The sequence below is a fragment of the Limanda limanda genome, chromosome 21, assembly GCF_963576545.1.
Source record: "Limanda limanda chromosome 21, fLimLim1.1, whole genome shotgun sequence".
Classification (NCBI taxonomy): Eukaryota; Metazoa; Chordata; class Actinopteri; order Pleuronectiformes; family Pleuronectidae; genus Limanda; species Limanda limanda.
In genome coordinates this window covers 10194739-10220956 of record NC_083656.1, presented here as the reverse complement: position 1 = coordinate 10220956, position 26218 = coordinate 10194739, and the positions used below count along the sequence as shown (strand labels likewise).

The following is a 26218-nucleotide window of genomic DNA, read 5'->3' as shown; positions in this document are numbered from 1 at the left end:
AATTTATAATTAACATTACAAAGGGAAACCACGAAAACCTGAAACAAGGTTTGATATGTGGAATCGGTTGATGAGGCACCAAATGAGATGCTGTTGAGACTTTTATAAATGAAAGGGAGCTGGTACAAATGGGGAAAAGAAACAAACTCGAGAGGAAAGTGGTGGAGTAGAGCTCTATCTTGGTCACCTCCCTAATGAATAAACAGAAGAGCTCTGCAGGAGGAGAGAAAGAAGGTTTAGGAACGGCTCTGGAGCTGCAGAAGGAACATAAAGAGAGGTGGAGCGCAGGGAAAAGAGAGCGAAAATGAAAGGATGTGCTTGTCAGGGAGGAAGAGGGCCTGAGAGAATAAAGTGAATCTAATGGAACACGTAGAGAGGAAAACAGATGGAGACAGACACGAGAGCGGGGCCACCTGTGCATAACAGCATTAACGAAGCATTAGTACAGCAACTCTTTTGATTACTTCAAGAGTAAAAGATGGATTACAGTCGATTTAATACGTGGTTTTGAAGTTTTTTAATGACTTTATGATCAAAACCGACTGACTCCACAAAAAATAAACATTTAAATACATATCCCGCGAACCGTTCATCTTATCGGCTTCACATTTGACACGTGTATTGTTAGTATCCCAAAGAAGTGCAGTGTCCAATTTGGTGCGTTTCTGGCAAAAGATATGTTCAATATTAATAAACATTGTAAACAGGCAACCAGTGGGGGCGGGACAGTGTGATTTCATTCTACAGCCCGAGGCTGAACATTTCTTCTTCTACCTCCTTGGATAAACTATAGCAGTGGTCAGCAACTGGCAGCCTGGGGCCAATAGTATCTGATTACTTTTATTTCTTTCACAGGCATTCAATGGTGTGTCTGGTGCTGAACTTTGTCATGGCAGCAACATTCCTAGAATCACTTCAGCTTTACCAGTTTGTCGTCAAAGTCAACGCACAATGTTCGTTAGGTTGCTGAAATGCTTTGTATGCATGGATTCAAACAGGAATCACACAGATTTTATTTTCAAAAGTTGGGATTCTAGCGATTGCTGGACAGACCTCTGAAACAACCGACATGCAATGTCATTTTATAAAACCATTTACTTTATTATCTTTACTGCAGATAAACCAGGTAGGATGAACACAAGGTTTATTAACTACCCTCTTACTGTTGATAAAAAGCTCTGCACACAACGTCCAGCACACAAACTTGAATTAAGTGACAGTAGCTCCGGAGCATTAACACAAGAGAACAGGCAGGTTTAGAACGAGCAGTGCGCTAGTTTGTACAAATGCAGATGGAGGAACAGAACGTTTGCCTCTAAATTCTATTCACATTCAACCCCCTAGAGTTTTTCTTCATATTTACTTCAACATGTTTGTCTACCAACTTCCAAACAAGAGTAAACAAATTCACATTGCTAAGGCACAAACATCACAAGCACGTTTTTTCCTCGGAGCAGAGCAGATAAAACACATCACTCATCATAAAAACAAACAGACAGTTTATATTTTCATTACATTTCCATGCTGTTTGTCTCTATAATGAACTACATGTCAGAAAGCAACACAATAAAAGTAATGCAAGGGTAATGTGTACCTGTCGGAGAGAAATACTGCACAAAAACATAAGCCTGTGGAACAGCTTGTACAACGTTTTGTGGCGTTAGTTCACATATGAATTAAATAACAATTACATTAATAATAGATGTAGGATATTTGGAGAAAGATTTGTTGTCTACATCAGTGAGTACTTCTCTGAATCGCTCTAGAGGGTTATTCTTGATATAAATAGCTCATTATTTTCACCACAGGGAACATAAAGTAGTAGAAAACTGCTGCTTTAAATAACCCTAACAACCTGCTTTAAATTACAGGAACTGTTACAACAGTGATTTAGGCAAAAGCGCAAGAGGGTAAAAACGCAAGGTCTGTGAATTCAAGAGCAGTGGAAGTGAATGTTTTTCTATTTTTATGTATACTTCACACCTAAGGCCTGCATGTTCTGCAGATGGCCAGTGACCGACTCCACCGCAGCAGGTGCAGTTCGGATGTGTTCTAATGATGGTACCTTTATGGCAGATGTGTCCCTCAGTCCAGCTGTGGATTTTCACCACGGATCTGCCTCTTCACAGTTCACACTCGAGGTTGGTTAAATGACATGAAAAACGTTTCCCGGCTTCTCTCAGAGGCAGAGGAGCGAGTGTGTGGCTGATGCCGTCCACTTGATTTGGATCTGAATCAGTGCTCACGTTGCATTAATGAAGAGCTCCTTGTTTGGGAGGGAGAGACATAATGATGAACTGCAGGGGAAACAGAAACTCAGCACCCCCTGGTGTCAAGATGGAAAACCCATATTCCCCGTGTTATCTGTCCCAGTTCATTTCCGACAAACACAAACACACAATTAGACGTTCATTGAAAGTCAATTAATGGCTGCATATCAAAGGTGGCCTTCAGGAAGATATAGGGGCTTAGTTTAATTAAGACATCCTTTAGCTCATTAGAATGAGAATTAAACCATTTCTGAGACTTAAATGAGGCTTTTAGTGGATGGAACTTCAAGAGGCTGGAGAGAACAGTTAAAGTGCTTCTGCTTTAAATAGAAGCATCAGAGGTAAAACATATTTCAGCGAAATATTCTTCATACAGGCCTATGGAGTTTAGAAGGATTCCAAGGCCGGCTGCCAACCTATAAAGAAAATAATTAAAAAACTGTATGAAAGACAATAAAACCAACCATGTATGAAACTATTAAGTGCTATTTGAGAAAAATAGTCATTTATAAGGGGAAATGTTCAAAAGTCATACATTCATCCCCAGTCTTTAAACGAGAATTGAAGTTAAATGTTAGTCTTGAAATGAAATGCATTTTTTTAATAGAACATTATTTTTGAATATACCTTGCTTTCTACAGAACTAGAATAACTACAGTTACAATAAATTATCCTTAACGTACACAAAACACAATCAGTATAGTATAAGTCAAAATAAGGATTTTTCTTCTTTTTATTTCCTCTTTAACATGTCAGTTTAAGTCATTTCATTTTAAGTAGTAAACCCCATTGTCTCATCTGACATGTATGTGTGCCTTGAGGGGATTTCTAAACTGTTCTGTTATTGTACTAACTAGATGTTGTTATTGTTGTTAAATATCATTATTAGTAATATATGTTATTTATTATTGTCCATTATTATTAATGTATTTGTATTTTGGTAATGTATGTGCTATAATAAGGATATTTTACTGTGGTATTGTCACATAATTATTGTTACTATCATCATTATTATTATTATTATTATTTGACTGTGGGTTGACAAGACATGTGCTACAAAATTATGTTATTATCAATATTGGCATCATGTGTTACTGTTATTATTAATGCATTCATATTATAATATTACTCGTATTAACGTAATATCACAATCATCGTTGTTTTCATATTTTATTTTTGTTAAAAATACATGTGTGCTTTAAAAAGGGATTACATTTTTTCTGCACAGTCTCACTACTTACTTATACGTCCGGAAGTGAAGGTTTATTCTGAAGGTTCCTGGAGCGGAAGTGCACGTACGTGTCTTGACCATAGGTCTTGACTGTGTTGTGTGTCGTAACCATGGGCTAGCTCCGTTAGCATCATGTTAGCATCATGATGAAGCGGTCCCACCTCCATCCAGTGATCTGCCCTGGTTCCGTGCTCCACACGCCCGCAAGGGACCCCGCGGTGTGAAGCGAGCTCACCTCCGGAGTGAAGACGTCTCCTCCCGCCGTCCTCCCCGCCTCCAGCCGTCCTCTAACGGCTCGTCTCCAGCTCCAGCTCCCGTCATGTGGGTGTTCGGTTACGGCTCCCTGATCTGGAAGGTGGACTTCCCCTACGAGGAGAAGAAGATCGGCTTCATCCGAGGCTTCAGCCGCCGGTTCTGGCAGGGAAGCACCGACCACCGGGGAGTCCCGGGGAAGGTAAGCGAGCCCACCTCGTTGCTCTGTGGACTTTATGAGCTTCGGAATCGAACATGTACGAAAGCGCTCAAGTTATTTAACGGTACATGTGTTCCTTGTACATTACGTTTTAATATTTATTTCTACATTTCTCTGAATTTTTATTATATCTCTGTTTGTCTTTTACAGCCTGGCCGGGTGGTGACACTGGTGGACGACCCTGAGGTAAATTAAACAATAGTACCGTTGTAATAGACCCTCAATTATCAAGTGTATGTGGCCTGTGCGTGACTCCTCTTGAAATGATTGGCTGGTGTGCCTGTCCGTCACTCACCCACCTGCCCGTGTGTGTGCACCGTGCTCTTACTGCACATGGCTGGAATCTTCAACCAGTTAGTTGACCCAATTCATGGATCACCCCCTTTTGTAGGGCACGCACAACCCAGCCTAAAAAGGAGGTGGTCTTCCTGGGCTGGAATGAGACAGTCTGGTCTACAGAGACTTCCACCGATCGGTGTCACCAGCTCGTTGTGCGCTTACTGCTGAGAAATTTGAAATGCCCCTTGATTTTTAACTTTTAAACCGTTAGCTGTTCTGTTGAGTTCCAAGGTGACACTCAAAGATTGGACGTCTTGTTTCTTCCTAGCGCTATTACCTCTTTAGAAAATTGTAGCCGAAACGCAGTGAATCCTAGGATGGATTGCGATGGGAAGGATCCATCCTCCAGATTTCCATCCCTGGCTTTAGCAAGAAGTCGAATTATTAACCGATTATCAGAAATAAAGATTCAGCCAATCGCCTAAACAATCATTTCAAGTGTAGTTATTAGTTGCTAAAGCTAAAAGGACCACTCAGTGTAGACGTCATCACTTCGTTTTCATGTTTAAGTCTTCCCCCCCCCCCTCAGGGATGTGTGTGGGGCGTCGCCTACAAGCTGCCGACGGGCCGAGAGCAGGAAGTGAAGCGCTACCTCGACTACCGAGAAAAAGGTGGTTACCAGGTCATCACGGTGACCTTTCACCCCCGTCCACCCCTCAGCCCCCCTCCCAACCAGACGCTGCTCTACATCGGCTCTCAGGACAATCCGGACTACCTCGGCCCCGCCCCTCTGGAGGTTATAGCCAACCAGATCGCCAGCTGCACCGGTCCGAGCGGGCAAAACTCGGAGTACCTCTTCCAGCTTGCCGACGCTGTGAGGACAATCCTGCCCGAGGACTCAGACGAGCAACTGTTTCATCTGGAAACCTTAGTGCGAGAGAGAATAAAAACAGGAAGTAACACACACACCCGCACAGATTAATCCGATTCAATTAAAAACCTATGTCCTGCTCAATTGTATATGTAAGGGTAGATTTAGCAAATAATCTCAGGGTTTAAGATGCACATGGGGCCAATCAGGATGTTTGTGGGGTTCAGAAAATCGGTGTTGATGAAGTCTTGTTTTTATTCCTTTTTAATGTCACAATGCAAAGAAATGTCACATGCTTTCAAAACACTACGCTGGAAATATTGTACTGGTGTGTGTTGAAGGAGGTTTCAAAGTTGGACAAATGTCAAAACAAAGCATTTTACTGTTGACTGAACGCAAATATGCTTCGTATAAACGTGTCTGTTTGCTCAATGTTCAATATTCAACAGCACGCAGCAGGAATGTTTCAATGGAATAAATGATGAATATTCTGAGATTCAAATTCAGATACTCTCGGTCTGGTTTTATGCATTTTGAAGCAAAATCATGTAAAGTGTGAAACGTACACGATTCCCTAATAGGCTAATTTTTGTCCACATTTAAATTATTAGATTTTTTGTGAAATAACATCAGGGAGAGGCACTGTGAGAAAAAACAACAATACATAAATAAGGACTTTGGGTGCCACTTCATCAGCTGGTTTGTTGACATATGCTTGTCACAGCAGGTTTTTTTCTCCTGCCCAACTAAGTCATGTAGTCAAACTACAAACCACAGAGAGAAAACTGCTGCGCCCTTTGGGTGGAGATCATTTCACCTCATGGTGAAGTTTTTGACTCAAATGTAGTTTTAAGAGCATCTAACAAGAAAAGTAAAAATGGCTTTGATGACGATATGTTAGCACTCTGCCGCGTTTGGCTAACAACATGAAAGGCATAATAGTTTGTATGCTAATGTATTCATAGCCATGTTAGCTGTGGCCTGGAGGTCATATATACACAAACATGACAATCCAGTTTCTGTTGATCATCTCTATTTCTCTCATTGGAAATGCAAACTTCAGGGGACGTGTCACCAACATACACGTGACATGTCAGGAGCTAAATGGAAACTTACATGTCCTGTACCTGTGAAGATATATTTGAATTGAAATGTGGCCGACGGGCGGAAAATTAACCTGTATTTATAGTAAGTTTATTGTGATGATGAATGAGGAAGAGGTGAGCAGAAACCCCAAAAGACAGGAAGTAACACAGCCTGCACACAAAAGACGGGCCACTTCAAAATAAAACGGGAACTAAAAAAAGTCAGTCGAAGGGGCCGGCGCTTTAATCACGTTGTCAAGTGCCCAAGTGCACCTTGTCTATTCCAGACTGTACTTACCTTGTCTCAGTATCTGTACCCATCGGTGTTGCAGCATCAGCTATTAGCTACTTCCCATTCTGCCGGCGCACGTCTCAGCACAGTGAACACATCAGCGTCTCGGCACAGTGAACATATCAAAGTCAACAGCACGGCATCAGAGAGAGAAATCAACATGCACATTGAAATACGGTGACAGGTATATCTGTGATCCCGTCCTTCACTCTCTCTCACACACACACACAAATATACACACACAGTCAGCAGTGTTTAATGTCTGTAGAAGCATCTGTCCTTTATGGAAATGTTTGGCACAAAACTAAAGGCCATCGTTGCAGAACAAAACTAATGTTTCTGAGCTCTCTCTCTCTCTGTGTGTGTGTGTGTGTTTGTGTGTGCGCATAACGTAATCTACAATTTGTCATTTGGACATGGATCTTCAGGTATCAGTGAAAATACAACACAACAAACTCGTTCATCCTCTCAAATGAAACACGTCACCTAACAAATGAAGCATTGAATGTAACAGAAAATTCTCAGTGATGAGCTAATGTATAATACAACACAGTGGGTTGTATTACTTTGATTCAATGTTATTAATAAATAATAATTTATTTGATATATTTGATAAACAATGCACGTTACAGCTTGCAGTATTAAATTATGAATCTAATTGGTCTGATTAAATCTATATAGTCTTTCATTATGTGTTTTTCTTCAAAACCATTATAATTATGTTTTTCTCGTATTATTTATATTTTCTCTTGTATTATTGTCAGAAACAGTGATATGAATAGAACTGGGCCAATCCGTGGCTGAATGTCTATTATTTACAACAATAGAAGTTGTCCTTGTTTTAAATGTTGTGCAGCTGCTGTGATGGTGAAGATTGGCCTCTTGTCATCCCTGCAATCACACATTGTGCATTGTGTTCATGAATTGTGTGCATGACGCGCGACAAAGGCGTGTGCAGAACAAGGTCACAGGGAGTGTGTGCTGCTCCGGGACGAGGGAAGAAGGCTTCGCATCGCGTACATCTGAGACAAAGAGGAAGCTGAAACGCTGATAAGCATCACAGTTGCTTATCACCGGTTCCTAAAGTCACAGAAGACATCCTTTCATTTTTCCTTTTTTTTTGTTCCGCCCAACCAACAGAAGAAGAATCCAGAGATATTCAGTTCAGACAAACGTTTAACAGAAAAAGCCCAGAATTCTCACAATGGTGACTTATTTGTAAACAGCTCTATTTTACTTTAATACTAAATACAGTCAGTCACATTTAATTGGGTAGTACAGGGCTGATCATTATCTCAATACATCAATTTATGTTGTGGTCAATAAAAGGCAAGATAATTGTTAAAAATGCTCATAATTATCTCAAGGCAACGGTGCTGGTTTATTTTCTTCCATCTAACAGTTGAAAACATAAAATATATCAGTATACTGTCATTTAAGTATAAGAAAATCAGCTAATATTACCAGTAGAGAAGATATTTACTATATTGGCAAAATGACTTAATTATTGACCTCTTATCAGAATTGTTGGATATATTGTCAGTCATCAGAGGTCCACAGTAGAACAGCAAAAGGATCAAATGACCTTTAATCCGAACCTCTGTGTAAATATCATCGCTGCCTTCTTTCCTCCATCTGTTTAATCCTGAATTTATCACGTCAGAGAAACTTTGGATCTCTTCTTCTCTGAAAGAACGCAGATAAGCGGCCAGTGTTATACATAATCAGTGAACTTGGTCAACACACAACACGCCAAACTCGTTCCTCCTCTGAAATGAAACACATGTCACTTTACAAATGATGCAGTTCATTTATTCAACTGTAAACAACAGCAACTTCTCAGCGGTGAGCTACTGTATTGCTTTGCTATAATGTTATCATAGCACATTACATATCGTAACAATAATTACAGTTGTATATATGCTTTTATATGTTGCATACATTTATATCATTTACATAGTTTATATTAAAATGAAGTATATTAAATCATAAATGGGATCATACTGCACGTGTTGTAGGTTGTAAGTGCATTAACACCATTATAGTATTTACAAAATACTTTTTTATAGATTTACTCTACATACTTATATGATTGTATATATTTTTCCCGTATTGCGTAAAAGAATGGAACCTTTTTAGTGTATGATTTAAAAAATAGGATCAGTAAAGTGAAATGCTGGTATCATGCCATTATACAATAATAAAATACACCTAAACATGGTGGTTATGGCTAAAGTAGAGTGGCCACCTTTGGGGCTGTTGAGCTGCTTGGTGAGACAAAATAAACACCAAATAAAGTCAATGTTTGGATCCATTTTACCCAGGGCTGCTTCTTCCTGCTGGGATTACAAAAGTCCAACAGTGACACGTGGTGTTCCTTGGGCAGGGGCTCGGCAGCCGCTGCTAAATTATCATACATTATCCTAACAGGCTGCACTGAGGACTGCACAAGTCCCCAACAGTGATGAAAGGTGTAATTACTTTCCTACAGCACTGGTCAGTCGGTCCGTGGAGGAGCTGGCGAAGCAGCTGGCCGCCTCACGCGTAGTAACAGGGTGACACCAGCAGGTCCGTGAGCACCAGCAGCTGATCGTCGGTGAAGCACTGCCGATGCAACTGCCAGTTGTCGTGGTGCGTGCGCCTGAACTCCGACAGCGTCTTCTTCACCGTCATCTGGAGGCAGACAACATAATCATCACTTAGAATGAGGTCATGACTCACTGTATAACTCTGACACCCTGAATTCATGAAAGGCAGATCCAGAATGCAGCGCAAAAGATGTTTCAACAATACGACCAAAGAAACAGTGGTGCAATTGAAATAATTACAGTCACTCATGTACTGTAGCTAAGTGTAATTTGAGATACTTCAGATACTTCATTCATCTCATTTTACATTAATAATTACTTAACAAGATAAACTTATTATCCATTTAAACAATTTTTTACATTTGTTGTAAAAAGGCAACAAAGAAGGTTTTCATGTGCTATTTGCTGCAGGTGTGATACCAAAATAGTAAATAAACCAAGGAATTCCTGATGTGGAAAAAATGAGCTTTAAGCATTTACTAATGTGGTTAATATGTGGCAAAGATTAAAAAATGCACTGACCTTCATCATTATTTGTTATATTTGGTTTTTGATTTAAGTAGAAAAACAGTCTATAAACCAGCTGAAATATTAAAATCTTACTAGCTCATGAATGCGTCAGTAGTGACAATCCAATAATCTGATTATATTATTTATTAATTCATAGCATTACTCAGTTTTACATAATGGATCCAAAAACAAACCAAAACAAATGATTTTCACAAACAGTTTGTCTTTGTGCTGAACAAAACAAATGAATCACTTACAAAAACATCTGTGATTAAAACTGAATAAATCAGTAAATATTAATTTAATCATCCATTTTGCCTCTTTTCCAGGTTTTAGTCACAAACATAGAAAACTTCAATGATTCAAAATCAAAGAGCAATCCACCGGAACAGCAAAATGTTTTTATTGAGTCTGAAATCAATCCTTAAAAAAAGTAAGTCCTTCAATTTGAATAAAACAACTGCAGATTTTTAAGCAGGATACAACATATGATTCTGTTTAATATGTATATTTATCATTAATGTTGGTTTTGATAAGTTATGCATTTGGTCTTTCGTTCTAACTTGAATGAAAAGTTATTGAATAGAGTGAAAACTACAACACAAATAGAAAACGAGATTCATTCAAGCTCTTTTACTCATGAAAATAATCTAATATTCCATCTTGGAGAGAAAATGTACATTCAAAAGCGACTTGTTTGTTTATCACAATTAGAACATTTCCATTAAACTCTGCAGTAAAACTCCTGCAATGAAGACGAGGTTGATGGTTTGTATCGCTTCATTTGTTTTGAGGAGCAAAGAAAAAAGTTAAGAGCAAATAACAGCTCTTGATAACAGCCACTATCTATTCTTAGAATGGCTTCCAAAGTAAATGGTTCCTGTTTTAAAGTGGAAAAACAAACTCTGGAGACCCGTGTTTTAAAAAAACACAGCAAAGAATCCAACAGCAGCACAGACTCCCCAGCGCTGGTGTCATTTGTTTGCAATAATTAAAAACTAATGACTTATAATAAGTTATTGATGTTAAAATGCCAGATGTAACAATTTAAAAGGAATTATTCAGATTGGAACGAGTTTGGAGTGTAAAGTTAGCGTGGTTCAACGAGGACACGGAAACAGGGAGTTAAACTGATGATCAGAACAACTGAGGATGTAATCATGACTTAAACATGGAGGACATTCATTTTACATTATGGCCTTCAAACAAAACAATGAAATCAGACTGCGAGAGAGGGAACAAGGTGCCTCTGGCTTAGCAACGCAGACTGATTCAAAGAAGATTAGTGACTTTCATTTAATATTCTGCCATTTTTATATAGTATTTAAAGAACTATCCTTTGTAATGGAGCGTAAGTCATTTACTTGCAAATATATTTATATAACTAAGTTCAAGTGTTTTTTTTATCATCATCTCTTTTACTTTGCAGCAGGAGAAGCACTGAATTATCATCATCATTGGCTCCACCACCACAGTGATGTATGATTCAAACTCTGCACTACAGATTACATTGTCTGTCTTCTTCATGCCTCAAGTAAAGCCAAAGGCACAATTTTCTCCTCAGTTGGACAATGAAATTATATTCTTCCAGCTCACACTGTGTTGAGCGAGATGTTTGTATATGAGTGTGTGTGTGTGTGTGTACTAATGAGTGTGTGTACCTCTATAGGCTGCGGGTCGTTGAGATGGTCGCTCAGGTCCATCAGAATCTGAGGCATCCAGTCTGGGACGTCGTAGGGGCTCGAAAGGATGCACGCACTGAAGCCGAGCACTCCAGCATGGCGCCGCACCAAGTCTGCGCACGTACACACACACACGCGCACACACACAAACCCACACACACACACACATTTACGTGCCTGTCACAATCAAACAGGGAAGCAATCACAGTAATACTTGCCCTATTACCCTTTCTTATCCCAGGGGAATTGTGAACCTTGAAATGATTAGGCCAATTTGAACTCTCCATTTGTGCGTTTGTGTGTGTGTCTGTGTGTGTGTGTACCTGTGGAGGCCAGCTCTCCTCTGGCCTTGGGGAGGCGAGTCTGACTCAGCGTCTGGAGCTGTGTCTGCAGACTGAGGTCCAGAGGGAAGAACTGGCACTGCAGTAAACCACTGAGGGTGGTGGCTGCCATGTCCCTCACCTACAGGAAGAGGAGAAGGGGGGTGAGGGAGAAGGGGGGGGGGGGGGTGAGAGAGGGACAGCCAGAAGGGAGAAAGAGACAGAATTTTCAGGGGGGGAAAAAAGAGATCTGTGAAGTTCAGAGCTGACAAATAAAGAATGTGGTGGAAAGCGCGAGGCAGTTTTAGGGCAAGAAACGCATACACAATTTATTAAAAGAGGTGAGTGCAAGGAGACCGGGGGAGAAGTGAGGTGCATGGGACAGAGATGAGCAGACGAGGAGGAGGAGGCGGGGGGGAGGAGGAGGCGCAGGAGGAGGAGGAGGGGTGGATGGATGCCGGGTTGAGCTGAGGTAAAATTCCCTTGCAGAACATCACTGCCTTCCTGCATCACTCTGCATAAATTATGAATAAGCTCTGAGTGACGGCTGACGCATCAAAACAGACAAAGATACACAGATAACGACATTCGCCAGATGTTCACTTACACAGTTTACTAAATATTACAAAATAATAAGCAAATCTATGTCATTTAGAGATTTCTATTCAAACAAAGTGCTTATTGATCATAATGGTTGCATACGGATCGATGGGAATAGGCCGGATAAAGACGGCTTTAAAGGCAAACCTACACATCCCAGTGTAGTGCGACAGTCAAATATATGCTTTGCCAATTTATATTTTGCAGATTATAGTTAGTCATGATGTTATTTCTAGATAAAATACAACCAGCTACAACAAGCCGTGCCTGAGCACTGTCCCTGTAACCACAGAAGAAGAGAGATGCACGGAAAAAAAACCAGGAAAATAAATTAGGATCCGAGCAGTGGAGGCAGAGGGTTCGTTTTCTGCAATAACACTGAATCCAGGAGAAAGATTAAGATTTAGTGAGGAGAGGCTGGAAGACAATAAGTGGCCATTTATAATCCTGGTGACAATTACACCTCACGGAGGGGGAGGGGGAGTGGGGGGGGGGGATGTTTTTGCTGCCTCTCGTGCGTGTTCTCTACCTCGAGCTGCTCGTCGAGCAACAGCTGCATCACCAGCTTCTGGATGCGGAGCACCTCGGCCGGCGCGCTGAGCAGAGTGAACAAGTTGTAGAAAACCATGATCTGGAGGTAGGTCAGCACGGAGAAGCGAGCGTGCCACGACCTGCTGCCGGCCATCTGCAGAGAGAAGAGAGGGAGCGAGATCAAGAGACGGACAGAGACGGGTTCAGGTCTGCCCAGAATCCCCCCAAGGCCCAAAAGATGTTTTTATGTATCCTGCACAAACACAATAATCTATAGTGGACATATGGTGTTATGTTGTATACACAGGCTTCAAACATTGTGTGAACAAGCTATTACCTTGTCAGAAGAAGATAAATTACCTTTGCGAGTATGTTTTTATGTGCGTTTGTTTGTTTCATAGCAGCATTACGCAAAAAAACGACTGGACTTGTTTTAAATAAACTCTGTAGACGGATTCATTATTGGTCAAGAAAGAACCCGTTCAATTTGTGGTGCAGATTCCGATCGAGGGTACGGATCCGCTTTTGTTTAACTCTTCTTTATCGTTTCTCTACATTTTCATTTTCATAGGGGAATGATCTTGATGAGTATGTTGAATATGTTGCAGATCCAAATAAAAATCTGGATCTAGTGAATTTGAATGTGGTTTCATGAGGGGACTGTTGGGTCTTGGCGGAGGTATGCACTCTTCTGAGTGCCATATCAAGTTTTGAATAAATTAATCCTTGTCTGCCAGTATTATCGTCACCCATCATAATGCTGAAATCCTGAAAGTGTCCTCACCTACCTGCTCTGTAGCATGTAGAGATGTAATGCTAATGTAAAGATGCTGATATTATATGCTGACAATGGCTAACATTCTGATCTGAGATACGTTTACATCGTTCTCTACCATAGTTCATTTACGATATTCATTTAGTAATTGGTGCTAAATGGTTGAAACTAATTGAATTGTCATTTGTTTAGCAGATATCTGGTCTTCAAAACAAAGCATTTGGACAAACTTTGACCTGATGTCGGCTCTAGATGAAAGAGCCGGGGATCACCACAGATACAATTCATCATGACCACCTGCGTCACAGCAGACACATCCATCAACTGGTGGCGCTACAGGAAAAGTCTGGGATAATCCAAGTCATAAGCTTTGTCCTTTATGGACCACGAGTGTCTGCACAACCTCTCACTAGCTGTTGTGATATTTCAGTCTGGAACAACTTGACCGACAGTGCCATCTACGGAGCCATGCCTCTAGGGGGCATGCTGCTGCATATTTAATAGACAAGAGACTGCAGTGATGGAAGGGGCTATGTAGATTCAGACCTCATCACCGACTTCATCCCTGATCCGTCACCGTGCACAGTCTGGGGAACATGCACAGGTGTAGACGGATATTAATTAAGTGCGTTGCAAATGGTCTCAAACGTAAAAGAGAAACGAGCGAAGCGCCGCATTAGCCGAGCTGCACGGAGATCCCAAGTGCTCCATCACACAGATGGCAGTGACTTCACAGAAGACGGGATTTCTCAGAAGCATCAAATTAATCTGGCAGCTCGGTGCATACATTAATGAGGCGGATTGATGGCTTCTCGCGAAAAATCATTTGGCCCAGTGCCGACTAAACGAACAGTCGTCAGAAAGTTACTGGGGGCGACAGAAGCATTAGTAGAACATGCATTAACTCAATCTGGTAAAAAGGGCAAGCGGTTTCCCTCTGGTTCCAGTCTACATGCTAAGCTGTAGTTTCTGTGGCTCAGCAGTGGCTTCACATCCAGCATGCAGATGGGAGCTGTGTCGATATTTCTATTTAACCTCACAGCAAGGAAACAGTGCCAGCATCTTTCCCATAATGTCAACCTATTCCTAGCAACACACGGTATCTTCCTCCTACAAGATAAAAAGGGTAAACAACGCATGCTTTATTTCTTGCTGTGAGTTAAATGACAACATAAAGGCAACTTTTCATGTGCGAACACTCAACTGGAGGAAATGGAGGATTTAGCTCATAGGAAGAAATAAAGCATCTCCTCTAATGTCAAGCTATTATTTTTAATGGTAAACATGGCAATGCTTTCTAATCCCGGCTGCCATCTAATGCGGAGCCGGAGCCGCGATGGGGAGATATTCTGACAGCGTCGGAGAGAATGGAAATTTCTCCACAGGGTTCCCGCTCACATGCAGCAGAAATATACTGTAAGCATCGCAAAGTAAGCGAATTAAAATAGCACAGGTTGTTTTTAGGCGAACAACACCTCGGGCACCATTAGGCTCTGAACACTGACAGCAGGCAGGTGGGCCAGAGAGAGAGAGTGTGTGTGTGTGTGTGTGTGTGTGTGTGTGTGTGTGTGTGTGTGTGTGTGTGTGTGTATAACCTCTTCCAGAGCTGCCAGAACCAGAGGGATGTGCTCGGGATACAGCAGGCCCTGGGACATGAGAGAGAGACACGTGCGCGCATCCTGCTTCATCTCATCATAGCTCTCATCAATCTCCACCGGGGCAATCTGCAGGGAGAGAGAAACAGTGAGAGAGATGGAGAGAGGTAGGAAAGACACAGCCACGCACTTTGAGTAAATGAAGAGAGAAATTGAGTTTAATGGGCAAGTAAGATTGAGTGGGTATTAATGCTGTGCTGGGACCTGTGTCTGTGTGTATGTGTGTATGTGTGTATGTGTGTATGTGTGTATGTGTGTATGTGTGTATGTGTGTATGTGTGTATGTGTGTATGTGTGTGTGTATGTGTGTATGTGTGTATGTGTGTGTGTACTGCGTGTGTGTACTGCGTGTTGGTGTACGTGTTAATACTGTGTGTGTGTTGTTACCTTGAAGAGCAGGGGCAGGAGCTTCAGTTGCAGCTGAACAGGAGTGGTAAAAGTTCGCCCTGCGCTCGCCATCAACCATTTCAACACTGCAAATGGCGCACACACACACACACACACACACACACACACACACACACACACACACACACATACACGCACACACACACACATACACGCACACACAAACACACACACAGGGGAGATTTGGGATTGCTGCCAAGTAATAAAAACAGACTTGGTGCTGTGACCTTTCTGCGCTGCCCTGATAATATAACACAATCTATCATGATATAGCATCTAATGATTTGGATAATTTCATAACCAGATATTTATCTGTATCAAGGAGATTAGAGTAATAACAGAAGCTGAAAGAGCAACAATGCACAAGTGTTAATATGAGCAGGGAGATCTAAATCCCCTCCTTGGTGAAGAGGTATCACACCACAGGATAGTGTTTGAATAAAAGTAAAACAATGAAGTTGTGAGAAATACTTCTCCACACCTACTGCTCGCTCAGTGTTGTTATTACAACAAATTTCTTCATGCCATAGGATGTTTTTTTTTTTTCGTTTTCACAGATTTTCTCCTCTGCAGAGATATGTGCCATTCTAGTTTTTATACATTTAATTTAAGGCCCGAGACATTTTCAAGCTCCCTCCTCCGTGAGAGTGACATAAATCGTGTGGAAAATATTTAATCCTCTATTTATTTTTGTGAAGCTAAGAACAAATTAAATTTGTTTAAATTTAGTTTTGTTTGTTTGAGTTCCAGCAGGTTACTAACAACTAATTATCCATATTTTAATTAAAAATTCAGAGCTTTGTTTTAAGCGCATACCTCTATTATACAATATATTTGACTCCAACAGGATTTAATAAAATTCTGTTAAAAAAGCAATCCGCTCTTTTACAAATATTTAAATATTAAAGGGTCAGATTATATTGCAAAAACATGTATTTTTCATCAGACAAATCCTGGTGTAATCAGCCATGCAGCTACTTTTGGTTCCATACAAATACATCAACAATTTGAGATTTCTTCCACCACTTTTTAAAGAGATGTTTGGAAATCTTTGGAAATCAAACTCTTCCAATACTATGAGATCCGACCATGAAATACCACCTACAAATCACCATGTGCATGTCTACATACCACTGGAGTGGAGTAATTTAATTAAGTATTAATATGAACTGACCCTTTGATTTGAGTATATTAAAAAATAAATGTTGCTGAAAAACTTTAAACTTGAATTAACTTGCAAACAATTTGTTGTCATCAAATCTGCTACAAATCTCTGCACGATGTGACCTGTATTAAAACTGTATAAAACACTTTCCAAACACTGAATTTGACTCCTTTCCATAACTAAGACTGACAGTCCTGAAAGCACCCCCACCAACCCCCTTGCAATTCCCTGTGATCCGCGCCTCGCTTCCTTTAAAGTAGAATTAAAGGCTGGAATCAATAAGGGATCACAGCTTTTAAATTGTTTCATCTGGCTTCAGTGTGTCTGTCGGTTTCACGAGGAGAACAAGCTGTCCTGATATAACTTTCTTTTCCTCCTCTGTCACCGTCCGCCCCTGGCCTACACCCTACACATCATGTTCACCCTCCGCACACTTTAAATGCCCGCGTCCAAATTCTGACCCGTCTTAAGCAGCTTGACAGCCTGGGTGCGCTCGTCCGTCTCCTGGGTGTTCTCCTCGTGGACGTGGTTGCGGATCTCCAGCGCCGACGTGATGGGCTTGAGCCGCTCCAGGACCCGGGTGACAAACTCCACCACGTGGGGGGAGGAGGTGGAGCGGGTGTGGGGCAGGGCCACGTCGATCATGAAGATATAGGTCAGGACACTGGAGAGGGGAAAGAGGGGAAGAAAGGGGGTGAAGAAGGAGAGGAAAGGAACGAGGAAGAAAGATATACACGATGGGGGCAGTTGAGGAAGACACGCAGATAAATAAAGAGGCTTGAACAGCCCAAACAGTACACACTAGATTATTAGAGCATCGTGATTATGTAATCCAGAGGAGGTAACCCTGAGGTTCTTTGGTACCTGCCGATACGTTCCCTCACATTCTTGTACACCTGGGTGAGTTTGGGCTCCAGGTAAGCCAGCAGCCTGTGCAGCAGCTCAGCAACTCTCCACTGCTGCTGGGCCAGACCTCCTTGAAGCACATACAGCAAACTGACACAGAGAAACAGGGAGAGAGAGAGAGAGAGGGAGAGAGGGGGGGGGTCTGTGTTACTGCGGCACTTCAGCTCGCCATACGTCAGCTCGGGTTACTACAGCAGCCAGAAATAAGAAACCTCTGAAATACTGTAGATGACATAAACACAGACTTGTGCATGTGCAGCAGTTATTCATTCTCGCTGACACAGACACATAAACACCAACGCGTGTACCTGGCGTCCCGGAACGAGCCGCCCTCTCCACTGAGGGGGCTCTCCATCAGCAGCTCAAACAGCCAGTGGAGTTTCCTGGGGTCCCGGCCCTCCTATTGGACGACGGCCAAAACAAAATAAATGCTTACTTTTGGAAACATTGGCAGCATGCATTTGCACACTGAGGAGCTGTGTGCACAAAGTCCCTGCACAGTTACTTCCAACTGAAACAGAGAAATAATGCCTGGCTCAAAATGGTGGATGTATTATTATAGGGTAGAATGAATTACATCACCTTACCACACAAAAACTACTGAACAGATTCCCATAAACTTGGCTGAAGGATGTGGTACGGATCAGGGAAGATCCAATTTAATTTTGGTGCCGATCCAGATAAAGGGGCACATCATATAAGTTATATTTTGACTTTCTTTACCATTGTGCAATTGGGTGTTTACCACCATGTTCTCAGAGAATAATTCCTGGATCTGCTCCTGGATCTGCCCCTGACAGGCACTAACAGTTTACGGCCATGCTTGTTGGCTGCAGTGCTGCGCTCAGCTAGATGCTAATGCCAGCTTGGCAACATACCGACAGTGACAATATTGACATGCTGACGTTAAGTGGGCGTAGTGTTTGTCATTGTTTTCATCTTAATTTAGCATGTTAGCATTCCAACATGTGCTAATGAGCGCTAAACACAAAGTATGATTGACGCTGGTGGGGAAAGTCATTAGGTATTAGATCATACGCAAATTGAACAAATTGCCAGAGCCATTAGGATAAAGCATGGACCATAATGCTTGAAGATTATTTCATTGGCAATCCCTTAGTGTTTGGCATTTTTCAGTGGTGGACAAATTGATAACATTACCATCCCTGGAGCGATGCCACTACATGGCTAAAAGAATAATAAAGAAATAGTTAATTCAAAGAGTGTTTGTGCTGCAAATTGTGTTTTTTTTTATCTTATCTTCCCCTGAGTGTTTGTTCTCATTGATTTTTAATCTTCTTAATCTGGATTTTTACATGAAAAATAAACAGATCAATTCCCAGATTCTTCAATGAGCTCGAAGCTATGTTGCATGTGGAATTGTAAAATGCGCATGGGAGCAGATACTCACACAGGCGGTGGCGATGCAGGTGCCCCAGTCTGTGTAGGTTTCCACTGTGATGTTGTTTAATGCAGTTCTGATCAAAGGGCACAAAAGCTGCCATAGCCCGTCCACCTGCGCACGTGTTCACACACACACAGACACACAGACAATAATAAAAGTTTTTATTAATATTGACTTTTCTTATCAAAAACCGCAGTTTGTATTTTCTGTGTGTGTGCATGTGTGTGTGTGTGTGTCTCCAGTACCTTGCTGAAACTCCAGAGTTTGCTGCCTCTGATTAGACCTGCAGTAATCTCACACACACAGCGCTGCAAGCTCTCATGGGGGTCGCTGGCGAGCTGCTCGAGGTGAGGCCATAGTAACGGCAGGAACACGTCACCATAGTTACGAAACAGCCCCTGTCAATCAAACGTGAGCATGAGATTTCGCTCTGTGTGGAGAAACCAAGGCCGTTTGTTTTTTTCCTGAACCAAAGAAAGATGAATTACAGCCATTTGTTTGACGCAAGAGAAGTGTCAGCTGACTGACGGAGCACGATGAATCACAGCAGCTGATGACACACATTCCAGATCTGCGGAGTTCAATTCAGCCTTGGCTGATTGCGAGTGTGCTGTGTCACTTCTCTGTAAAAGGTTTGCCAGATCGATTGAGGACGAGAACTTAAATTGCACCTTGAAGAGACAGAAGCGTCGAGGGTTGAAGCTGTCTTTTCCTTTCCGATCCTCCAGAGACAGAAACCCTATAAGCTGGTCAATAAACTCTGGGTCTGAGAAATATTCAAAGATGATCTTTTCCCCCTGAGTGACACACAAAGACACACACAGATGAAGTAGTAGTAACACCGAGGCACCAGTGAGGGCTTTCATGTGTGCGGCAACAGTACGAGCACGCACCTCACTCATCTCCTCATACGGCAGGTCATCTTTTGGCTTTTCAGAAGATGCATAGATCATCATTTCTCTGAAAGGAGCGGGAGACAAAGAACGGGCTGCTGTGATTTATAGATAACAATGCACAGGGAAAAAATATGGATAGACACATACTGTCTTCACATAAGCAGCGAGGATAAATGAATGATTAAAAAGTCAGTTAGTCAGCAAACCATCCGAATGCCAAGACAGGCAGCCAGCCCTCCACCTATACATCAATGCCTCTATCTAGGCCAGGCAGTAAGTCGTTCAGTCAACCTTATCTGGGCCAGGCCGTGACAGGAAGTCACTTCAACACCCTGCTAGTTATCCTGCCCGAAGTCCGACGTGAAGTTAGCCACAAAGATAAGTATCAAATCAAGCAGACAGTTAAGTCAATCAGCTGTTTAGCCCCATCCAACTAAGCAGTTAATCAGCCTTCGAGTTTTTAAATCCACCGGCTCAACCCTCAGTCATTGTCTTTACCTCGGCCACGAGTAGTATCCCAAGTGTGTTTTCTCCACATACAGCTGAGAGTCCCACTGTTCCTGACTGAGAGGTAGGTTGTTGCTGTTGTACTGCAGCCAGCGATTGGCCTCGCGGTCCCCTACACACAAACCCGCGGGATCCTCTACACCACCTAGAAACACAATACAAATATAAATTGTGTTCTTATTTCAAGTTATTCACCTTTAAATAGAAAGCAAAGATATATACATATATTCTGGTCATACTTATAACTCAATGTTTAAAATACCAAAGAATGAGTCTGCACGTGGTATATTGCTTTAACTTCCTTTTTGTTTGCGCATACTCACTGATATCTGTCGGCCTCACTGCCTCTTTCTTTCTTGGTCGTTTCAGCTGTTTCAGGATCCCGGCCATTGCTATGATCGCCACCTGAGAGAGAAAGAACAAAAAAGAAAGAGAAAGTGAACGAGAAAGAAAGGAAAGAGAGGGTATACAGGAGCAAAGCCACATATTCTGAGAGAAGTTTGCCATCGTCTCTCAGAGTCGAGGCCACAAATTGACCCTGAGCTACAATTTGATCCAGAGCTACAGGTTGCTTACTTTAATTGGAGCCCGACATAAACACAGTGGCTGCTCGGAGTCCAGTCGAAAAATGCTTCAGGCATTAAAAGTGCTCTCTGTACCTTTGTCCTAATCACGTTAGTGGGCTTGGATATGCACTGGTAAGTTTGACTTTATTCTCCGGCATTGCAGCTCCTTGTTTTTCTGCTGCGATTCCACGGCTCTTAGTTTTTTAGCTACTACTAGTTGGCTTTTACACAGGCTCATCTGGAACAATTGTTGTAATTACTTTGTCAGTATTAGCATAGCAATGCATTTTATGTTTTAGAAACTATTTAAAACCTTAATATGGTCCCATACCAGTGCTACACATTGATTATATGCATGTATCATGAATGTGTTTGTTATAGAAAAGATTAACCCTGCACCTAAAGGACAAAAGATTTCCCCTTCCTAAATCTATTATAAAACACTATATATAGTTCATGTTATTTTTTACTTTCAATCTTTTTTAAACAAAATAACTTCTGATAAATACTTAATTTAAATGTATGTTCAGTATTATAACCCATTAATGTCAGCTTTTATAAAATAATTCCACGAGTTATTTTACAATAAACATAAACAATGATTCATTTTCTTTCGAAGGGTTAACAGAACCTTGAATATGTCACTGACTAGCTACAAAATTGACTATATTTGCATAATTAGTGGTTATTTTTGTTCCAGGACCTTTAGGACAAAAACGTCTGCAAGTGGCTTGAAATTGAGACACACCATCTGCCTTGAAACCATGTAACTCCAGTCCAAATGATCAATTATATCTGTTGTCAAACAGAATTTAAATATTCTTGTCTTGGTGATTATCCAGCGTGACATTTGTGTCTCTGAGGTTTGATATGAACTGCTTGTACCATGCAATGAACCAGATAAAAAGCTTTTAGTAATGCTCGTCTCTGTCCTTGCAACCCAGCGGAATATCAAACAGTTAGACTGTTCACCTCTTGTTCACATAAACACAACGTCAGATTGACACACACAGCTGCGGACCTTGCGTATGCTGATGGAGTCATGTATGAGGCTCTGTGTGAAGAAGAGGACAGCGTCAGGGGGCAGCGGGTGATCATCTCTCAGCAGGAGAGATAGCAGGTCTGTGGCCATGTGCTCGAACTTCCAGGGCCTAAAACACCATGCACACATGCACGTGCATGCGAACACACACACACTTTAGGCAACATCAGGAAAATGACTGAGAAGTGCCTTCACTGTGATACAAATAACAATGCATGAATGCCACGGGAGGAGAAAAGTGCTTTTGTATTAGCTACTGGATGTGGTTATCTTTGTTATTTAAATCCTGACATAATAATAACAACACATTTGCATATAGTGCTAATGTATATACAGGTGGAGAGAAAACCTACAGGTCACTGTCTTCAAGGCAATCCAAGAGCTCATTGACCAGCTTCTCGTACTTCCTATGAGAAAGAGAAAGAAAATAAAGTCAGTCAGTGGATAAAAGAGCTCTTATGCAACCTTGAGAGAAGCTAAGAGTATTGAAACTGAATGAGTAATAGCAACTACAGTGATGCAGTTAACATTCATACCTAGCAGCCACCACGTTTCTGATTCGCTGACGCTGAAGCCCCTCTTTCAGCTCCTCTACAGACGGTGCCTCTAAGCAAGGCATGGGATTTTCAGACTGTGCAAGTTGATTGGCTATCTCTACACATTTCTCGGATACCTAGAAGTGGACGTGGACACATTTTAAAAAACAGAGAGATGAGGGTAGTGTTTTAAATGCTATCGGACACGTTGCTCACTGTGAAATAAATCCCGATAGTGTCCTGCTGGCGGTTGATCCGGTCGATGATTTCATCAAGCAGTGCACCGATAGAGGACTTCTCCAGGGTCATAGAGGGCGACAGGCCACAGCGGACCAGAGCGGGCCACACCTCCCCGACACAGGACCAGTCCCTCACACTGGCCAGACACACACCACTGTGAAAGCCCAGCAGGCAGTACAGAGCGCCCTGAGCAACACACACACACACACAGTATGAAGACTTAATTAATATGATGGATGAAAAACAGGAGTTGCATGCTGGTTTTTAAATTTAGGGCAGGATAACTCCCAGCCTGCGTTTCTAGATATGTCCGAAGGGACTGACACGTTAATGTTCGGGTGTCACCTGTAAAATAGAATAATTTTAAGGCAATTTCCTAGATCGAAACTAAAAATTTGATCTTTTGATAAATCCTCCCTTTGTCTGAAACCCTGTAAGATTTAGCGTTAGCATTTTTTATCATCAATGCATATAACATAAATTGTATTCTTTATTGTTAAAATAGAGTTTGCAATGTGCTTCACAGAACAGGTAATCGAAAGCCAAAATGAATACCTCTAAAATAGGTCATTCGTAAAAGAACAATCTAACAACTAAAACTCAAACATCAAACTAGACAAAAGAACATTTTAAAAGACACTGGTGTTTATTCTCTGATTTCACCCTCTGTCTCCAGTCTAACCATATATAAGGCAACAGAAAGTGGCCTGCAGCCCTCAGGCAGAAATGTAAGCAGACAAAAGGGCAGCGATGTAGGATGAGGCCAGGCCTGCGTCCACCTCAAAACAAGCAGTAAAACTTTAAAATCAATACCGAGGTCCACAGGTAACCAGTGCAGCGAGGGCACACAGTTATAAGCCAACTCCAAATTTTCAGCACCACGGACAGTGACCAGCGTGAACAACTGTATTTGCGTGCACGTGTGTGTGTGCGTGTGTGTGTGTGTGTGTGTGTGTGTGTGTGTGTGTGTGTGTGTGTGTGTGTGTGTGTGTGTGTGTGTGTGCGTGCGTGCGTGCGTGTGTGTACCGTGAACTGCTGTTGCGTGCCGGCGGTGTGTTGTGGTGAGAGCAGTCGCAGGATTCTGGGAATTAGGTCTCTGTAGGAGAAGCTATAGGTTCCCAGTGCAGCTGTCAGCACACTCTGGGCCCTGCTTCGTACCTGCAAGGACACACACAGATATACATACATGCATCCCCAATTAATTTCCATACCATGTGAGATATTTACATTTATGCCACCAGGTAAATGGAAACCAGCAGATGCTCTGATTGAAATTTTCTCTCATTAAAATAAATGAACAAATTAATGAATGTGTGTTTTGGCGGTGGTACCTGACTGTAACTGCTGGTAGAAAGCAGCAGCAGATCGCAGAGCAGATCCTGATGAACCACTTTATATTCACTGCCCTCCACCACCAGCTTCCTCATCTATTTACCCAGAAACAGACATTTTTAAAATATTCCGAAAACAGCAGGCTCTGACTAAGAATGACAGAATTTACTTTATGTGCATGTGATCACAGCTGCATCTGTGACCCTGCGCAGAGTGCGTGTGGTGTTCACCTCATGCTGGAGTAACACCCGGTCAATGAGCAGCGCTCTAATGTGCTGCTTTTTCCCAAGGAGCTGCAAAAGGAAAAGGCAACATACTTACATCTCCCTCCCGAGTGATTCATTGAAACTGACAAGAAATCAGCGGATTTGTGCACTTTTCCAGCTCACCCGGTTTTCCATGGACTTCTTGACGAGGGTGAAGCTTTTCCAGCGTGATTCAAACTCCTTCTTGTGGGTGCCTCGGAAAAACATGAGGTCGTTAATGATCTGCATTCAGACAGAGAGAAAGGACGCTGTGAGACCTTACTTGGGCCAAACATAGGATGGATTAATACCATTTTCATAGATGCATAATAATGGAATGGAAACCTTAATGATGACAAACAGGGACTTTGTGTCATCCTCCGACTGTTCCAAGATGTGATCTGGATGAGGACAAATGGGTATAGATTGTAATGAAGTTAGGTTTGGGAGCAGGGCCACACCTCAATCACACCTCTAATCACATGTCAAGCTCACATACAACAGGTTAAGCCATGAATATCTCTTCTCAGATTCTTCTACCCATCCTTTCTTTTTCTTGGAGAGATAGAAAAGAAGAGAACGACGGAAAAGCCCATATCTATTCACACCTTAACTTATCACTACCCAAACCCCTTCATCTTCTTTTCCTCATTTCTACTCTCATCCCTTCATCCACCTTCCCTCATCTCTACCTGCATATCTTCATCCTCTGTTCCCTCCCTCCCTCCCTCCCTCATCCCTTCATATTAATGTGGTGCATACCTCTTGCATGTCACATGTTTCAATCTCCCTTCAAACCTTTAAATCACACATTGTTAGGGCGTGTTCCTTGTTAGTGAATGTGAATTACAATCTACAGTCTTCACTCACGTAGCAGCAGTCTCATGGTTTGGTAGATGGACTCTCTGTAGTTCTCACGTGAATCATCTGGAGAGAAGGACATGCACAGACACAGAATAGAGGATGATCCAATATATCACGCATTAAAACTGCTGGTTTGTGTGTTATGTGTCCAATTGATTGTGTTTTCTTACTGTAGTCGACACCAATGTGCAGTTTGATCTCTCCCAGATTCACCATAGAGGGCACTCTGGTAGGAAGCGAAGATAAAGGGAGCAAAACGTGACAAGACTGCAGGGAAATGTGCTTTATACACACACACACACATATATATATATATGTTCTTTTGTATGTGTGTGTAGCTGCAGGTCTTACAGGTCAGAGACGTGTGGTCCATCCAGAGGAGGCAACATGCTTCCAGCTCCAAGAAGGCAGTGCTTCACAATAGCAAGACTCTGCAACAGCTCCTCCCTGTGAATCATGCCACACATTGCAGTGATTTTCAGAGCAGAGTGTGTATACACGTGTGTGTTCTAGGTATTACTCATGTTGTGAGGCAATAACTCTTGTCTTCCTTATAAGATACAATTTAAGTTCCCATCATACTAATCCAGACATTTTAAGGTGAAGACAAGTTTTAAGGTTAGGTTAAGGTTGATGTTTAGGTAAGGGTAAGTTTAGATAAAGTTTTAGGTTAAGGTTGGGTTAAAGCTTAGGGTTAAGTCAGTAGTAACTATGGGTTATGTCGGATTATGTACCAGAGAAATCAATTAAATGTCCTCTGAAGTAATGGAGACGTGTCTGTGAGTAAGTATGTGTGTGATGCATTAGTTTGAGTCTTTAGAAATGTTTCAAGGCCTCCAAATTCAACCTCCTCCTGTTTGAGTTACTGATTAGACTTTGAAGCTTAAGGATTAAAAACAGATGTTAAACTTCAGGTTTAATTTTTTTTGGAACGCATATACATGT

General features: G+C 41.8%; 2 protein-coding genes across 2 annotated transcripts in view; one reads left to right on the top strand and one right to left on the bottom strand.

Moving 5' to 3' along the window:
• Window positions 1-3564: 3564 nt before the first annotated feature.
• On the top strand, window positions 3565-5629 carry chac2 (ChaC, cation transport regulator homolog 2 (E. coli)). Its single transcript, XM_061094764.1, has 3 exons — window positions 3565-3955; window positions 4124-4159; window positions 4842-5629. The coding sequence occupies exons 1-3, from the start codon at window positions 3821-3823 to the stop codon at window positions 5232-5234; spliced, it is 564 nt and encodes a 187-aa protein (XP_060950747.1). The 5' UTR covers window positions 3565-3820; the 3' UTR covers window positions 5235-5629.
• Window positions 5630-9038: 3409 nt separating this feature from the next.
• LOC133027972 (proteasome activator complex subunit 4B-like) overlaps window positions 9039-26218 on the bottom strand; it is a 34830-nt gene continuing 17650 nt past the window's right edge. Inside the window, exons 21-47 of the mRNA XM_061095156.1 lie at window positions 25625-25720; window positions 25444-25499; window positions 25280-25336; window positions 24755-24810; window positions 24554-24652; window positions 24395-24457; window positions 24164-24259; window positions 23859-23990; window positions 22809-23018; window positions 22593-22729; window positions 22410-22463; window positions 22036-22165; window positions 20772-20853; window positions 20440-20593; window positions 19939-20005; window positions 19717-19842; window positions 19291-19443; window positions 19052-19156; window positions 17949-18040; window positions 17599-17730; window positions 17196-17398; window positions 15549-15634; window positions 15102-15230; window positions 12730-12885; window positions 11604-11742; window positions 11260-11393; window positions 9039-9173 (exon numbers count right to left, since the gene is read on the bottom strand). Of these exons, the coding sequence (XP_060951139.1) occupies window positions 9039-9173; window positions 11260-11393; window positions 11604-11742; window positions 12730-12885; window positions 15102-15230; window positions 15549-15634; window positions 17196-17398; window positions 17599-17730; window positions 17949-18040; window positions 19052-19156; window positions 19291-19443; window positions 19717-19842; window positions 19939-20005; window positions 20440-20593; window positions 20772-20853; window positions 22036-22165; window positions 22410-22463; window positions 22593-22729; window positions 22809-23018; window positions 23859-23990; window positions 24164-24259; window positions 24395-24457; window positions 24554-24652; window positions 24755-24810; window positions 25280-25336; window positions 25444-25499; window positions 25625-25720 (3079 nt within the window). The remainder of the gene's footprint in view (window positions 9174-11259; window positions 11394-11603; window positions 11743-12729; window positions 12886-15101; window positions 15231-15548; window positions 15635-17195; window positions 17399-17598; window positions 17731-17948; window positions 18041-19051; window positions 19157-19290; window positions 19444-19716; window positions 19843-19938; window positions 20006-20439; window positions 20594-20771; window positions 20854-22035; window positions 22166-22409; window positions 22464-22592; window positions 22730-22808; window positions 23019-23858; window positions 23991-24163; window positions 24260-24394; window positions 24458-24553; window positions 24653-24754; window positions 24811-25279; window positions 25337-25443; window positions 25500-25624; window positions 25721-26218) is intronic.

Coding starts and splice junctions, on each gene's coding strand:
- chac2 (XM_061094764.1), top strand. CDS start 3,821: ATGTGGGTGTTCGGTTACGGCTCCCTGATCTGGAAGGTGGACTTCCCC. Junction 3,956..4,123: donor ACCGGGGAGTCCCGGGGAAG/GTAAGCGAGCCC, acceptor TGTCTTTTACAG/CCTGGCCGGGTGGTGACACT. Junction 4,160..4,841: donor CACTGGTGGACGACCCTGAG/GTAAATTAAACA, acceptor CCCCCCCCTCAG/GGATGTGTGTGGGGCGTCGC.